Below are 17,850 nucleotides of genomic sequence, written 5' to 3' on the forward strand. Positions count from 1 at the left end.
TTATTAACAAAAGTCATGAACTACCAATTACTCATTAACCATAGAATTAGTCAGCAGGGTTTGAATGCTGGGTCTGCACGTGTTTTTAATATATTGTTAATGAATGAATAAATATAAAAGCTGATGAATTATGACTTCAACATTAACTGCTTAATTTAAAATGTGCAGTTCAAATCAACATGACATTATATAAACTGGTTAGATTAATTCCACTTTAGCTGCTCCATTAACCTGTTAGCCAGTTAACTTAATAGATGAAAGTCTATAATTTTGTAGAATAGAAATAGAATCCCGACAGTGCAGAAGGAGGCCATTTGGCAACACTGAAAACAATGCCACTCAGGTCCCATCCCCACAATCCCATCTATTTACCTTGCAGATCCCCCTGACACTAAGGGACAATTTATCATGGCCAATCAACCTAATCTGCACATCTTTGGAATGAGAGAGGAAACCGGAGCACCTGGAGGAAACCCACGCAGACAAGGGGAAAACGTGCAAACTCCACACAGGCAGTGACCCAGGGTTGGAATCGAACTCGGGTTACTGGCGCTGTGAGGCAGCAGTGCTAACCACTGCCACTATGCCACCCAAAGTTAGTAGTGAGAAACATTTTCAGAACTTGTGCAATTCATCGGTATGAGCTGGGAAAGATAAGAACATAAGAAATAGGAGCAGGAGTAGGCCATCTAGCCCCTCAAGCCTGCCCCGCCAGTCAATAAGATCATGGCTGATCTGGAGTGGATCAGTTCCACTTACCCGCCTGACCCCTAATAACCCCTAATTCCCTTACCGTTCAGGAATCCATCTATCCGTGATTTAAACATATTCAACGAGGTAGCCTCCACCACTTCAGTGGGCAGAGAATTCCAGAGATTCACCACCCTCTGAGAGAAGTTCCTCCTCAACTCTGTCCTAAACTGACCCCCCTTTATTTTGAGGCTGTGCCCTCTAGTTCTAGTTTCCTTTCTAAGTGGAAAGAATCTCTCCATCTCTACCCTATCCAGCCCCTTCATTATCTTATAGGTCTCTATAAGATTCCCCCTCAGCCTTCTAAATTCCAACGAATACAAACCCAATCTGCTCAGTCTCTCCTCATAATCAACACCCCTCATCTCTGGTATCAACCTGGTGAACCTTCTCTGCACTCCCCCCAAGGCCAATATATCCTTCTGCAAATAAAGGGACCAATACTGCACACAGTACTCCAGCTGCGGCCTCACCAATGCCCTGTACAGATGCAGCAAGACATCTCTGCTTTTATATTCTATCCCCCTTGCGATATAGGCCAACATCCCATTTGCCTTCTTGATCACCTGTTGCACCTGCTGACTGGGTTTTTGCGTCTCATGCACAAGGACCCCCAGGTCCCTCTGCACAGCAGCATGTTGTAATTTCTTTCCATTTAGATAATAATCCAATTTGCTATTATTTCTTCCAAAGTGAATGACCTCGCATTCGTTAACGTTATACTCCCATCTGCCAGATCCTCGCCCACTCACTCAGCCTGTCCAAATCTCTCTGCAGACTTTCTACGCCCTCCACACGATTCACTTTTCCACTTATCTTTGTGTCGTCTGCAAACTTTGTTACCCTACACTCAGTCCCCTCCTCCAGATCGTCTATATAAATGGTAAATAGTTGAGGCCCCAGTACCGATCTCTGCAGCACGCCACTAGTTACCATCTGCCAACCAGAAAAGCACCCATTTATTCTGACTCTCTGCTTCCTGTCGGATAGCCAGTCCCCAATCCACGCTAACACCCTACCCCCAACTCCGTGTGACCCAATCTTGTTCAGCAACCTTTTGTGAGGCACCTTATCAAACGCCTTTTGGAAATCCAAAGATAAACTGGTTTCCTTGCCTTCCCATGGAAGAATGGTATTTCTGTTTATCGAGGTGCTATCCTTTCATTCTATAGCTTGCATTGATGGGTAAATTCACTCACTGTGCTAATAGTCGTATCTGGAAAACCAAGTTATATCTCACATTGTTTGATCTCAGACAAACATACATTTAATGGATACTTATTCTGGATGACATGTTCAGAGCTCAAATCCTCCCTATCTAAAACATCATGATTCTATTCCGACCCTTAATCACGTCTCAATCACCGCATACACACCTAGACATGGCAGGTCAGCCATTTACTCCCCACCTTCTGAGATCTTTGCTGACAAAGAGGGTTGCATGCAGGTCAAGATAATTCATCACATCTTTATATCCCTCTTATCCAGGCATTTGGTTTGAATAGCTTTTTTCTAACGCTTAAAGAATGTCCATAAATCTTCATGGTTTAACTAGAGTTTGCTTTCTTTAAGATCATTCAGTCTTAGTACTGGCCCCAATTCGAAGGTTAAAAAAAAACTTGCATTTATGCAGCACCCTTCATGACCAACAAAATCTCAAAGTGCTGGACAGTTGAAGTACTGTTAGGGAGCCTATAGACCACTCCACCAGTGTCGTCTTCACCTTATTTCTTACCTCCCCCCACATGGACTCTACATCTTCTGCTCCAAGATCATTTCTTGCTATTGTACTTCCATTCTATCCTTTTTAGCTCCAACATGGATGATCACATTTGAAAGTCACGTCAGTTTTGCCCATTCACTTTATAATATGCTTCCGTCTAAACTTAAAGTTTAAGCTTTATTTATTAATCACAAGTAAGACTTGACATTAACACTGCACTGAAGTTCCCCTAGTTGCCACACTCCGGCGCCTGTTCAGGTCAATGCACCTAACCAGCATGTCTTTCAGAATGTGGGAGGAAACCGGAGTACCCGGAGGAAACCCACGCAGACACAGGGAGAATGTGCAAACCCCACACAGTGACCCAAGCCGGGAATTGAACCCAGGTCCCTGGTGCTGTGAGACAGCAGTGCTAACCACTGTGCCGCCCCGGTAAACCTGCCTATCTTGGTACCATTGGCAAATTTGGATATATAGTTTACTATTCATTGAAGTTGTTGATGAATACGGTGAATAGTTGAGGCCCCGACAAAGATCTAAGGAAGACACATTCTGCTAATTAGACTACCTATCCATGATCCCTGTTCTGTCTCCTGCCACTTGGACAATTTCCTAACCAGGTCAAGCCTTCAATTCCAGGGCCGTAACTTTAGCTAATGAACTCATGAGGGATTTTTATCAACTGTCTTTGGAAGTCAGCATCTGCAGATAATCTCCCTTTCACTGTAGTCAAATTTCTAAACCTATGACCTACTCTTTACAAACCCTTCTAGAAAAAGTGAGAGGGCATGGGATCCAAGAGGCTGCTGCCCTGTGGATCCAGAACTGGCTTGCCCAAAGGAGGCAGAGAGTGGGTATAGATGGGTCTTTTTCTAAATGGAGGTCGGTCACCAGTGGTGTGCCCCAGGGACCTGTTCTGGGACCCTTGCTGTTTGTCATTTTCATAAATGACCTGGATGAGGAAGTGGAGGGATGGGTTGGTAAGTTTGCCGACGACACGAAGGTTGGTGGGGTTGTGGATAGTCTGGAGGGATGTCAGAAGTTACAGAGGGACATAGATAGGATGCAAGACTGGGCGGAGAAGTGGCAGATGGACTTCAACCCAGATAAATGCACAGTGGTCCATTTTGGCAGGTCAAATGGGATGGAGTACAATATAAAGGGAAAGATTCTTAGTCCTGTAGAGGATCAGAAGGACCTTGGGGTCCGGGTCCATAGGACTCTAAAATCGGCCCCGCAGGTGGAGGAGGTGGTTAAGAAGGCGTATAGTGTGCTGGCCTTTATCAATCGAGGGATTGAGTTTAGGAGTCTGGGGATAATGATGCAGCTATATAAGACCTTCGCCAGACCCCACTTGGAGTACTGTACTCAGTTCTGGTCGCCTCATTACAGGAAGGATGTGGAAAAGATTGAAAGGGTGCAGAGGAGATTTACAAGGATGTTGCCTGGATTGAGTGGCATGGCTTATGAGGATAGACTGAGGGAGCTCGGTCTTTTCTCCTTGGAGAGACGTAGGATGAGAGGAGACCTAATAGAGGTATATAAGATGTCGAGAGGCATAGATCGGGTGGACTCTCAGAGGCTTTTTCCCAGGGTGGAAATGGCTGCTACGAGAGGACACAGGTTTAAGGTGCTGGGGGGTAGGTACAGGGAAAATGTTAGGGGGAAGTTTTTCACACAGAGGGTGGTGGATGAGTGGAATCGGCTGCCGTCAGTGGTGGTGGAGGCAAACTCAATAGAGTCTTTTAAGAGACTCCTGGATGAGTACATGGGACTTAATAGGATGGAGGGTTATAGTTAGGCCTAAAAGGTAGGGATATGTTCGGCACAACTTGTGGGGCCGAAGGGCCTGTTTTGTGCTGTAGTTTTTCTATGTTTCTATGTTTCCATGTTGATTCTCTGCAATCAACTGAAAATGTTCAAGCTTTTCAATCACCTTATCCCTAATTATATGTTCTGGTGGTTCCCTGGCAAGAGGTTAGGCAACAGGTCGTTCACTGTCTGGCATCCTGTTCACACCTTTCTTAAATAACTGGGTGGCCTACTTAATATTCCAACCTTAAAGGTATGGCTCCTGATTAGAGAGAACTTTGGTAGATAAAAGGTTGGGCATCCATAATGTTCTCATCTGCTTCTTTTAGAACTGTGGCATGGAGATAGATTCCGTGAGTCAGTTTGTCATTCTTTCGTCCAATTATTTTTTTCAGAGATGCTATTTTGCTCATCTCAATAACAAACAAAAAAAACTATGGACTAAACCCCATTTTCTTTTTGTAGGCACCCTATACCACAGAAAGGAACTTTTGCTTTTTATACTCAAAGTTCACGTACTCCACAAAATTACGGGCCTTATAGCTAACAGTCCACAGTTGCTCCCAGTGGGTTTGTGTTTCCCCACTTTGCTGAGTAGTAACTTCCAGGCACTTCCCTTAGTTTTCCAGAGTTTCCTACCTGATGACGTTCCCCCTCTGGGCACACCAGGATGAATCTCCCAGAATTCTTAGGTCACTACGGAATGTGACAATTAACAGTGCAGCTGTTTACAACCAGTTGTTTTCAACACCTTTCTGGGACTCTGGGGGACTCAATCTCCACTATTAACACAGGCTGCTGCCACTGTCTCCACAACAATCTAAGTCCTTTTTTGATCTCTAACAATGAAACCACCCAGACTTAATGTCAGGCAGACTTCAGAACTAGTCACATGGCCCCCATCATTTTGGCCTAAATTTAAAAATACAACCCCCAAACAATCTTATAAACCTGAACTGTAACAATATAGTTCTAAAAAGTGTTAAATTTGATATTCCTGGCAAGCTTCTTTTAATACTCCTTTTGTTTGTGCCCACGATTTATTTTGTTATCCCTTGCTATTCCTTATATCTTTCCCATTCACCAAAACCTGTGCTATTTTCTACATTATTCCATACTTTTTCTTTTGCTGTCTCTTAGTACTTTTATCCTTGTTTTTTTTTGGACGAGTACAGCTATTGCTTGTTGGAGGTATATACTGATTCCATATCACATGAATTCCTTTTTCAAACAGTTCCCATTATTTTACCCATTAATATACGACATTCACACCTCAGATGTCAGAAACAAATTTCTTTTCACATTTAAAAACAAAGATGATGAAAATGCCAATCTCACCTCAATCATTTTAGAATCTTAAAAATGGTGAGCATCTGATTGACCCAAGGGAAGGTGCAGTATACAGACACCCCGAATAACACACAATAAATTCTTTGCTACACTGGATAATGTTCCTGTCCTTATAAATATGTTCTATAAATATGAGCAGTATCACAAGATACTCACTACACAGATCAAGTTATAAATAAACTTAAAAATGGCAGATTAGCTAAATTTACATCAAAATTAATGCGGCACTAAGTTTTAATTGTTAATGATGCCACATGTTTTTATTAAACCTGATAAGCGTGTCCATAAATTTTCAAAAACAGAACGTCATAATACAGTATTTAAAAATCCAAAAGAGTAGGTAGCTAAAATGAGCATTCAAGGATATTAGGTACATAGGGGAAAGTTTTGTTCTTGTATTTGTGCAGTGAAATGATAAATGTGGCCTTTTAAGGGATTTTGATTTGTTTACACAAAATGCAGACAGGAAGTCTTCTCGAGTGGCCTTTCTCCTCTTCACGGTTCAGTTTTCTAAGTAAATAACAGAACTACAGAATTGCCTTTGACAAGACGACTGGGAGTAAGCTGCAGCATGAACGATTCAGACAGATGATCACACACCATTGTTAAGGCAGTCATGCTGATTCATTATAAAGCAGTTCAGAGCTTCAGCATCATTTTGAGAGATGCACCTTTTCTCAATTCAAGTAGTGTCACTAGTGCAACCCGCAGTATCATTTTCTTTAAATTAATCATTTTTTTTCTAATTTAAATAGCTTTTAAAAAGAAAATCAGATATCAAATTTTTCTTCGCAGATGCAGTGCCCATTTTCTTCATAATCGTCTTTGGTAACAACCAAGTCCATGAAATCTGAGCTTTCAGAAAGCAGTCTTCCACCTTCCCATGAATGTGTGATTGGGCTGCAAGGCAGAAAAATCACCAAATGTAACTGCTTCATTAAATATACGAATACAGTAAAGGTCACATTTTCACAGCAAAATTTGAAGTCTGGCAAAACACAACACTAATTAACAACAAAATTGCATATTTCATGAAGGAAGAATCCCCACATCAAGAATTGAACTAATTCATTTCAGTGCTACATATGCATCTGGTTTTGCGCTGTAATGGCGCCAAGTATTTGCACTGTAATGGCGCCAAGTATTTCCTGGGACAAAGCATATGTGGAATACAGTAAGTGAGATCACCATTGTATCCTCTCCTCCTTGCCCATGCCTACAATTCCCAACGCACATCCTGATTTCCACATCAGATCATCCAGCAGCCCTTTTCCTTTCCTCCAGTGCACTCACCTGCAGCAGCAAGAGGAGTTATTCCAGCAGCCTACACGAGTGAAACACTATATTCTTTTCACTAGTACTACTCGATGGTGGGGTGCCCCGGCTTCCAGACACTCAGTCACAACATCAAAGTTGTAAGGAAGCATCCGCAGGGAGGAAGGGAGACAGCTAAAGAACTGAAGTGCAGTCAGAGTGGATGGATGCTGGGACACGAAATCTGGCAAGCTACTAGGTATGCTTATGCATTCAATTTGAACATTTAAAGTTGGCAGCTAATTTGTAAACTGAGCATTAATAATCCCATCATAGATATTTCTGCTAATGCCCTTTTATATATTGACCTGTGTATCTGGTCTATACAAATACCTCTAAACAGTCTTAATAAATCACAGAATAACTACAGTCTTGAAATCACCTTCATGCATTTGAATGTCAGCATGCGTTGAAGACTTTACAGATGTAGTTTTAATTCCTATTCAGTATTGTTAGAATCAGCCCATTCTCCCTGCATTGATTGAAAAGCAATTTCTCTGCCGAACAAGGTGATTGTGATGTGATAACCCCAATTCAGTGCTAATACATGCTCGACTATCAAAACATAAAATCATACTGAATGTATAGCATGAAAAAATACAAAGGGAATAAAATGTTCAAGTCCAGGACCGCAAGAAACTACAAAGGGTCGTGAACAAAGCCCAGTCCATCACACAAACCAGCCTTCCATCCATTGACTCTGTCAACACTTGCCGCTGCCTCGGAAAAGCAGCCAGCATAATAAAGGACCCCACGCACCCTGGACATATTCTCTTCCACCATCTTGCATTGGGAAAAAGAAAAACGTATGCTGTCATGCACCAACCAACTCAAGAGCAGCTTCTTCCCTGCTGCCATCAGACTTTTGAATGGACCTACTTCGTCCTAAGTTGATCTTTCTCTACACCCTAGCTATGACTGTAACACTACATTCTGCACTCTCTCCATTCCTTCTCTATGTACAGTTTGCTTTGTCTGTATAGCACGCAAGAAACAATACTTCTCACTGTATACTAATACGTGTAATAATCAAATCAAAATGTATTCAAAATACAGTTTAAAGGTTCAAAATTATTTTAAATAACCAGCTCTGCAATAAAACTTACTTTTCAGGCAGCAAAACAGAAACAGCGTAATCACATGGAGTAAGAGATCGGACATCAGCATAAACACGATCTCTGAATCCGGGTAAGAGGGTGTTGCCACCAGTCAAGATGATGTTCTTGTAGAAATGTGGATGCATCTCTGGTATATAAAAAAAAACAGGTTTAATTTTGAAATTTTGCCATTTGAACATGTTCATACAGACAGCTTGCAAACTTATTCAAATATAAATTACGATGGACACATCAAAAGACTTTCCTCTATTTTAAAATCTCGTCCTTGTTTTCAAATCCTTCCACAGCCTTACACCTCTCAGATCCTTACACTCCTCCAATTCTAACCTCCTACTCATCCATGATTTTACATCACTTCACCATTGGTTTTGCCTTCAACTGCCCAAGGCCCTACCCCCAGGTTTCCTTCCATAAACATCGTTGCCTCTCTGTCCTCCTTTAAGACACGTCTTAAAATCTCTCTCTTTTGACCAGGTCCAATCCCGAATTCTCCTTAGATGGCGCTCAGTGTTTATTTTGATTGATGGCACTCTTGTACAGTACCTTATGGTGTTTTACCATGTTAAAAGGTATTATCTAAACTCAAGCAGTTTTTGTTTTTGCCTGAATGTAGATTAGGACTCGAGCAATAAGATATGCAAAAAAAAAAAACCTGGTTTCAATTTCTGAAGCTCCTCACCTTCAGGTAAACTTTGTATAGAATGAACTATTGCTTCTGGTATTCCCATCTCCTGAATGCCAATGTCAGAAGGGTGAAAGAGGATTTCAGGAACGGCGAATCTCTCATTAGTCAGACGCAGAATCTGTTCACTTGTCTTGTATTTTCCATTAAAAACCATCTCTTCCAGAGGCTAAATTAGAAAAAGAAAATCAGAAGAAACCAAGGTCATTATGCAGTCTGTTTGTCAACAGCTAAATGCAAATTCAGTAACTGAGCAATAATGTTAGCGCCGTTTTACGTTTAAGTGTTTTACTTCAGCAATTTATTGAGTAATGCATTTAAGTGGGCAGAAGAAGCAAGTGTGAGGAGAAGCAACATGAGAGAATAAGAGACATAAAAAGGGAGTCCCTGAGGCCCAGAGTAAGTCACAATAATGAGAGAGACAGAGCAGGAGCTGAATGTGAAACAAAATAATTCAAAAAAAGTGTCTTCACTGTCACAGTTGGAGTGGATTTGTGGGCAACAGATAAGTGTTTGTTTTATTAAACTGTCCCATTGCACGCGTGCCCTGTTCCATGTGGGGATTCTAGGACAATTCATGTATCCTGATGCAAGACTTTCTGTTCGAATAACCATGAGTGCAGGAAGTGCTTCCAGTTGCTTGACCTCAAATCCCAAGTTTCAGAGTTTGAACAATAGCTAGAGTCACTGTAGTGCATCCGGGAGTCTAAGGGTTTCCACAAATACATATTCCATGAGGTGGCTACCCCACAGCTATAGAAGATGGAGGTGATAAAATGGGTGACCACCAGACAGGGTAGGAGGAAGAGGCAGGAGGTGCAAGAATCCAAGCCAGTGGCACTCACTAACCAATTTTCAGTTTTAAATACCAGGGAGGGCGATAATTCCTTAAAGAAATAGAGTAAGAATTAAATCCCTGACATCCGAGGAGATTTAACTGTGCACAGGGGATAAAGAATAACTTAGACATAGTGCTTTGATAAGTAGTTATGAGAGAAGGTTAATAGGTGTCATTAAATTGAATCACTGTTCACATTTTATATATATATATAAAATGTAAACGTTTAGCTGAGGAAAAGGTTGGGCCGATTAAGAATCTAAAGAGAAGCTTTGATCTGGAGGCAGAGGTCAGGGCAAAAGTACTTAATGAGTCCTTTGCATCTGTCTTCATAGGCCAAGATGATATGAAGGTTACTCTAAACGAGAAGCTGGAAATTATGTACAGGAAGTTATACTAAAAAGCTTAGCATTACTTAAAGTTCATTAGTAACCTGCTCCAGAAGGTTGCTGACAGCAACAAAGCTAGAAATAGCAGAGGCATTGGTTAATTCAATCTGATTGGTTACAGTAGTGTAAGAGGACTGGAGAGTTGCTAATGTTATAACATTACTCAATATGAAAGAAAGATACACACCACGGAACTCAAGTTAATGGAAACCATATTGGTGACAAAATTAACTTTCATTTGGAAAGACGTGCTAATCAAGGAAAGCCTATGCAGAGTTGCTAAAGACAGACAGTGGCTGATTAACATGATGGAATGTCTTGATCAACCAAGGGAGCAAGTTTGGATAGTGTGGAGGAGTGTGCCTCTCCAGTGGTAAGACACAGTGACCAGGTCACTGGCACACAGTCAGGCTCTGTGGCCCGGAAAGGGAAGAGAGGGGTTAGGAGAGCGATAGTGGTGGGGGATGCATCAGTTAGAGGCACAGACAGGCGATTCTGTGGGTGCGAACGGGACTCCAGGATGGTAGTCTGCCTACCTGGTGCTGGGATCACGGATGTCGCCGAGCGGATAGGAGGCATATTAAAAGGGGAAGATAAAGAAACGGATGTCATTATACACATTGGTGGAAATGACGTAGATAGGAAGAGTAGGGGGATCCTAAGAGAGCAATTCAGGGAGTTGGGAAATAGGTTAAAAAGTAGGGTCACTAGGGTGGCCATCTCTGGGCTGCTCCCAATGCCTCGTGCCAGTGAGGCTAAGAATAGGGAGTTGGTACAAATGAATGCCTGGCTAAAGGACTGGTCCAGGAGGGAGGGCTTCATTTTCATAGATCAATGGGAAGTTTTCAGGAGAGGATGGCACCTGTACAAGAGGGAGGGGTCACAACTAAGTTGGAAGGGCACAAATATCCTGGCTGGGAGCTTTGCTAGTGCAGTTCGGGGGGGTTTAAACTAGTATGGCAGGGGGGTGGGGATCAAAATATTAGGTCTACAAGTGTGGAGGCTGGGGACGAGCTTGGGGCTGGGACAAGGCTGGCAAAGAAGAAGAGCACTCTGGGGGAGGACGACCTCACTGGGCCTGGAGTGCTTATACTTCAATGCAAGGAGCGTAGCAGGCTTCATTCTATGATCATCTTGCTGGTGCCAGTACAGAGCGAGACTGCGGATAGTTGGGAACCTGTCTCGGGGGCAGGGAATTCAGATGGTGTTCGTAAAGCAGAAGTGGAAATGAATAGGGTTGGGAAGCATTTTCTGATCAGGGCCAGTGTGATCTCCTGGACTCGTTTCGATCGCCTCAGGGGGTCGGAGAGGAATTTCCCAGATTTTTTTTCCCCATATTGGCCCTGGGGTTTTCACTCTGGGTTTTCGCCTCTCCCTGGAGATCACATGGTCTGGAATGGGGGGGTGGGGGTGAGTTAATAGGTTGTGATGAACAAAGCATCGTAGCTGTGAGGGACAGCTCGGTGGATAGGATATTAGGATGTAGATAGGCTGGAAAATTGGGCGGGGATCCTGGATTCAGGATTCAATCCTGGACCGGGGAGCGGCGCGGGCTTGGAGGGCCGAAGGGCCTGTTCCTGTGCTGTATTGCTCTTTGTTCATCAAGCTGCTGTAGAAGATGCAGTCTGGTGGCACAGTGGTTAGCACTGCTGCCTCACAGCGCCAGGGACCTGGGTTTGAGTCCCAGCTTGGGTCACTGTGCAGTCTGCACATTCACCCTGTGTCCGCGCGGGTTTCCCCCGGGTGCTCCGGTTTACTCCCACAATCCAAAAGCCGTGCTGGTTAGGTGCATTGACCATGCTAAATTCTCCCTCAGTGTACCCAAACAAGCGCCGAAGTGTGGCGACTAGGGGAATTTGACAGTAACTTCATTGCCGTGTTATTGTAAGCCTACTTGTGACACTAATAAAGAAATAAACTTTAAAGATGATGTGTGCATGTCCCCCTTCAACAATATGTCACACAAGAGGCTTACTAAGAAAATGGAAGTCCATGAAGTTAGGGGGAAAGTGATGATACAGTTATGAAATTAACTTAGTGCCAGGAAGAAAGGGATGGTGGTGGATAGATGGTTTTTACACTGGGAGGTGGCTTGGAATGGTGTTTCCCAAAGCTTAGTTTGGGATCCATTACTCTTTTCAATTTCCATAAATTAATTAGACTTGGGTGTAGGGAGCAGCATTATCAATGTCTGCAGGTGATGAGGAAAGTTGTATGCTTCAGGATGACAGACAAGATGGCGAAATGGGCAGAAGCTTGGCAGATGGAGTTCAATGTGGAGAACTGTGAAGTGATTCACTTTGGGAAGAATATGGAAAGACAATAGATGGCACAAATTTGAAAAGTGCAGATGAAGAGAGAGAACTTGGATGTCCCTGTAAACCAATCCTTAAAGTAGCTGGGCAAGTTGATGAGCTGATTTTAAAAATGGGTTACTTAGGTTTGTAAATAAAGGAATAGAGAATCAAAGCAAAGAGATCATGCTCGAACTTTATAATTCATTGGTTCATCCTCAGTAGGAGAAATGAGGGCGATTCTGGGCATCGCACCTCAGGGGAGACAGAAAGAATTTAAAAAGGATGCAGGAAGTTATTACCAGGAAATAGGAATGTTAGTTGTGAGGGGAGTGTGAGAAAGTTAGGACTGTTCCCTTTGGAACAGAGAAGGTGATGAAACAGTAATTTTCAAGATCAGGGATTTTGATAGAGTGAATAGATTATTCCCTCTGGCGACTGAGTCAATAACCAGAGGTCATGGATTGGCAAAGGATCTGGAGGGGAGACGAGGAGAAGTTATTTCATTCACTTGTTGGGATCTGGAACTTCTATTCAAAAAGGTGGAGAAAAACACTTCCATAAATAATTTTAAAAGAGAGAGGGCACTTGAGGATGAAGCACTTACAGGATTACAGACAAAGTGGGGAGGTGTGACGAAGCACCACTGTCCTTTTTTAAGAACCAGTACATTAGGCCATTTTAAGTTTTTATAATTCTATGAATAACACAGCAATGCAGTAATTTAGTGCTAAAAACGACACTGAGTATCAGATTGTACATTAAGTCACACTATATAAAAGGACATTTTCAGTTGGGTTAACATCACACATTTTAACAATACAAATTAACTTGTACAGTATTTAGAACAGCTAATTACATGAATGAACTCTGGTACTAAATTGCTGGCTTGAGTAGTTCTTGGAGGTGTTGGACAAAAGTTGAAAGGTCTGATTCGACAGCCGGTTGTATCATGCTCCAGTTGCATCATTTGGTAGGTTCAAGCTGACGACAAACCATAGATTGGTCCATAAGAGAAGGATAAAAATGAAAGGATTCACACCGCTGAGTTGCACATGCACATTTACAAGCAGCTAACTCGAGGATAAGCAGCTAACTTGAGGAACAGGGGTGAGGGGGACAAGCTAGATATGTATTGCAGGGAGAACAGGGAATGGAGAAGGAACAAGGAGTAGGTTTTGCTTTGAAATATTAAAAACATTTTACTTATTTGGAATCTTCTTGGTCAGATATCAAGGGTGAATAGTACTCTAGTTTAACTGTTTATCTAAACTTTCAAACCTTTCAAAGGTGTATAAAAGCACAATCCTCAATTTCAGGTAGCAGAAATGCCCATCCGAATTATCATAGTAATTGTAATCAAAGCAGATGTCTATTTCTCAAGTGAACCTAAAGTAGGACTTTGCAGCTGTAGGGTGGATTTGTAAGCAATGGCTTGAAGGGAACCCAGTACTTAACATAATGATATCCTGATTGATGATGGGCAAATTGCACAGTGGCTTTGTATTTGATTAGTAGTCTGCACTGCATCCTGGAGAAGTTGCCCAGAGCATAATCATAAAAGATAATCTTACATCAAACAATCTTCCTCTTTGCCCACAAAAAAGTGACTTGCCAGTGAACACTGTTCCAGGCCTGTTATGTAACCATGGAAATGGTGTGCATTTACAAGCCCAACAAGATCAGGTTTCAGTGCCTAGCTCAAGGGTTTGCCTTAATGAATAGAAGGTTTCAAACCGGATACAAATTTCTCGAATTGATAAGAAACAGAGCAGTGGTAAACACTTTCTTTTCAGGTTGGAGGAAGGTATATAACGATGTTCCCCGGGGGTTGATATAAGGCAAGAGTTTTAACAACACCAGGTTAAAGTCCAACAGGTTTATTTGGTAGCAAATGCCAATGGCATTTGCTACCAAATAAACCTGTTGGACTTTAACCTGGTGTTGTTAAAACTCTTGCCGTGTTTACCCCAGTCCTACACCGGGTGCATCTCCACATTGTTGATATAAGGCCCATTGCTTTTCTTGATCTATATTACTGACCTAGACTTGCGTGTATAGGGTACAATATCAAATTTGCACACGAATGGAAGTATTGTGAACAATGAGGAGAATAGTGATAAACTTCAAGAGGACATAGGCTGGGGAATGAGCAGACATGTGGCAGATGAAATTTAATGCAGAGATGTGCAAAATGGTACATTTTGGTGAGAAGAATGAGGAGAGGCAATACAAAACAAAGGACACAATTCTGGAACAGACAGACCTGCCAATATATGAAAGTGGCAAGTTGCTGGGCTACTAGGAAAGGTCGAGGGGAGTGGGGGTGGGGTTCAGACTTTTAAAAAAATATTTCATGGGATGTGAGCATCGCTGACAAGACCAGCATTTATTGTTCATCCCTAATTACCTAAAAGTGGTTAAAAAGGCATAAGGGGTCATTGGCTGTATAAATAGAGGCAAAGAATACAAAAATAAAGGAATTATAACGAACCTTTATACTTGGTTTGACTTCAACTGGGGAATCATGTCCAATTCTGGGAACTGCACTTCAAGAAGGATACAAACACTTTAGAGCAATGATGGGCGACCTAGGCTAGTGAATGGGCTTCATGAGTGACCCTCCTTCTTCTTAGTGAGCCGCAATGTTGAAATCAGCAATGTGCACTAACCAAAACCCCATGAACAACATGATATGGGTAGAGGGAAGAAGCTGGGGTTGTTCTCCTTAATCAGATTTAATAGAGTTTTTCAAAATGGTGAGGAATCTAGACAGAGTAAATATGAAGAAACTGTTCCCATTGGTGGCAACTGGTCAAGAAGCAAAAAATACCAATTTATGAAGATTGGCAAAAGAACTAGCAGCAAAGCGAGGATTTTTTTAATGCAGCGAATGTTTGGGATTTGTAACGCACTGTGTGCAATGGAGGCAGCTACAAACGTAAGGGTGTTGGATAAGGAGTGAAGAGGAAAAGAATTGCTGGATTATGGGGAAAGGTTGAGGGGAGTGGGGCGATCAGGATTTATTTTCTTTCAATGGGATGTGGCCAACATTTGATGCTCATCCCTAATCCCCTTGAACAGAGTGGTTTGATAAGCCATTTCAAAGGACAGTTAAGAGTCAATCATTTGCAGTGGGTCTAGAGTCACACACAGGTCAGACCAGGCCAGGTAAGGATGGCAGATTTCCTTCCCCAAGGACCATCTGTGAACCAGATGGCTTTTTATGACAATCAATGTTAGTTTGAACAGATCATATTAGGCATATACACATAGCCAAAATTGTCCTTAATTACCAAGAGAGTTACACGTGCTGTAAGCAATACTATTTTGTAACTGGGTCAGGTGTTTGGACAGTTAGTGCTGGGAAGATAACTCTGTAATAAGTTGTGCTACATACAACAGTGTTAGATTGTGACATTGTGAGGCTGGGACAGAAGAGGTTTTCTCTCTCAGCATTATCTATCTATCTTGTTGAGTGCAAACAAAAAAAAGAAGAAAAGTTGAAAACTTTAGAAAAATAAAACAGAGGATGGTGGACACTGGACAGGCGAAGATCATACTTGGTGAAACATAGCAAGAACATGTGGATCTCGTAATAAATTTCTGAAATTTGCCTATGTACATGCAGCTGCAAAAATCATAGATATGCACAAAGTGTTGACAAAACTGGCCTCCCTCAGTCCTTTGCTCAAAACTGTTCAAGAATTAGGTACACAGTGGGGACAGCTTCAAGTTTCTAGGTGTCCAGATCACCAACAACTATCCTGGTCCCTCCACGCTGACGCTATAGTTAAAAAAGCCCACCAACGACTCTACTTTCTCAGGAGGCTAAGGAAATTCTGCATGTCGACTCTCACCAACTTTTACAGATAGAAGGCATCCTTTCTGGATGCATCACAGCTTGGTATGGCTTCTGCTCTGACCAAGACTGCAAGAAACCACAAAGGGTTGTGAACGAAGCCCAGTCCATCATGCAAACCAGCCTCCCATCTGCTGACTCTGTCTACACTTCCCGCTGCCTCAGAAATGCAGCCAGCATAATCAAGGACCCCACGCAACCCAGACATACTCTCTTCCACCTTCTTCTGTCGGGCAAAGATATAGAAGTCTGAGATCACGTACAAAATTAACTCAAGAACAGCTTCTTCTCTGCTGCCATTAGACTTTTTATAGAAACCCTACAGAGCAGAAGGCGGCCATTCAGCCCATCGAGTCTGCACCGACCACAATCCCATCCAAGCCCTATCCCCATAACCTCATGCATTTACCCTAGCTAGTTCCCGTGACACTAAGGGGCAATTTAGCATGGCTAATCCACCTAACCTGCACATCTTTGGACTGTGGGAGGAAACCGGAGCTTCCGGAGGAAACCCACACAGACACGGGGAGAATGTGCAAAATCCACACAGATAGTGACCCAGGCCTGGAATCAAAACCGGGTCCCTGGCGCTGTGAGGCAGCAGTGCTAACCACTGTGCTACTGTGCCGCCCTTTTGAATGGACCTACCTTATATTAAGCTGACCTTTTTCTACACTCTAGCTATGACTGTAAGACTACATTCTGCACCCTCTCCTTTCCTTCTCTATGAATGGGATGCTTTGTCTGTATAGCGCGCAAAAAACAATACTTTTCACTGTATACCAATACATGTGACAATAATAAATCAAAAAGAGGCACATGGAAGCTGTGTTTGTATGTTTGAGTACCACTGTCCCAGGACTCCAATCTAAATATTGAAGTGCCCACTGTTTAACATTTGAACCTTGAAAGAGATTATACTACAATTAATAGTATTTCTGCTGTAATGATGATCAGTAGCAGCTGGTAAATAATTCATATGAATAATGGAACTATATTGTTATGAAAACAAGTTGACTTGAAACACCAATGTTCAGTCTCTGGGTGAATTAACAATTAAATAAAGTAGCACTTCCAGGTAGCTTACCTTACAGAAACCCTTCTTAATTGTGCTGAAGTCTGGAAGCACATAATCTCTCATAACCGTGTTTGCGTTACCTTTCAGCCTAGATAATAGGTAAAATTTGCAATTATTCTTTTGGTGCATTCAGAAAGGAGCATATCTAAAATATTCTCATCTTTGATGGGTTCTGTCATTTCTTCCACCGGGAATTCAAAACAAAGCAAACTCGGAAACTCTCCACTGACTATCCAGCAGTCGGAAAAAAATGTTTTTGATGCCGATTGGACCCCTTCCACCTGCTTGCAGTGGATCTATGAATAAGAATCTCTGACTGTCTCAATGTTCATGCCATCTTATTGGTACAAGGTACTGAACAGCAATCCAATACATTTTAATAATCAACATGCAACTTGTGACTTTTAATAGTGAAGATGAGCATTCAAATTGTTTAGATGGAGAATTACTTTAAAGGTACATCCCTTAGAAGGGGTCAGTAATAGTGCTTCTACATCAGAAAGGCATGGAATCAAACTCTACGTAATGGATCGGGGTTTTCAACACTAGTTGGAGGTATTACTGAAGGTTTACTCATCTGGCATTTACAAATGCTACTGCACTTACCCTGTAATGGTTGGGTACATGGTTCTGAGTGCTT

General features: G+C 42.2%; 1 protein-coding gene across 2 annotated transcripts in view; it reads right to left on the reverse strand.

Moving 5' to 3' along the window:
* Positions 1 to 5,839: 5,839 nt before the first annotated feature.
* The window catches only part of actr6 (actin related protein 6), a 34,727-nt gene continuing 22,716 nt past the window's right edge, over positions 5,840 to 17,850 (reverse strand). For both annotated transcript variants that reach the window (XM_078234711.1, XM_078234710.1), the window contains exons 6-9: positions 17,220 to 17,298; positions 8,747 to 8,918; positions 8,056 to 8,194; positions 5,840 to 6,535 (exon numbers count right to left, since the gene is read on the reverse strand). In XM_078234711.1, the coding sequence (XP_078090837.1) occupies positions 6,406 to 6,535; positions 8,056 to 8,194; positions 8,747 to 8,918; positions 17,220 to 17,298 (520 nt within the window). In that variant the 3' untranslated portion in view covers positions 5,840 to 6,405. The remainder of the gene's footprint in view (positions 6,536 to 8,055; positions 8,195 to 8,746; positions 8,919 to 17,219; positions 17,299 to 17,850) is intronic.

The sequence above is a fragment of the Mustelus asterias genome, chromosome 19 (genome assembly GCF_964213995.1).
Source record: "Mustelus asterias chromosome 19, sMusAst1.hap1.1, whole genome shotgun sequence".
Lineage (NCBI taxonomy): Eukaryota > Metazoa > Chordata > Chondrichthyes > Carcharhiniformes > Triakidae > Mustelus > Mustelus asterias.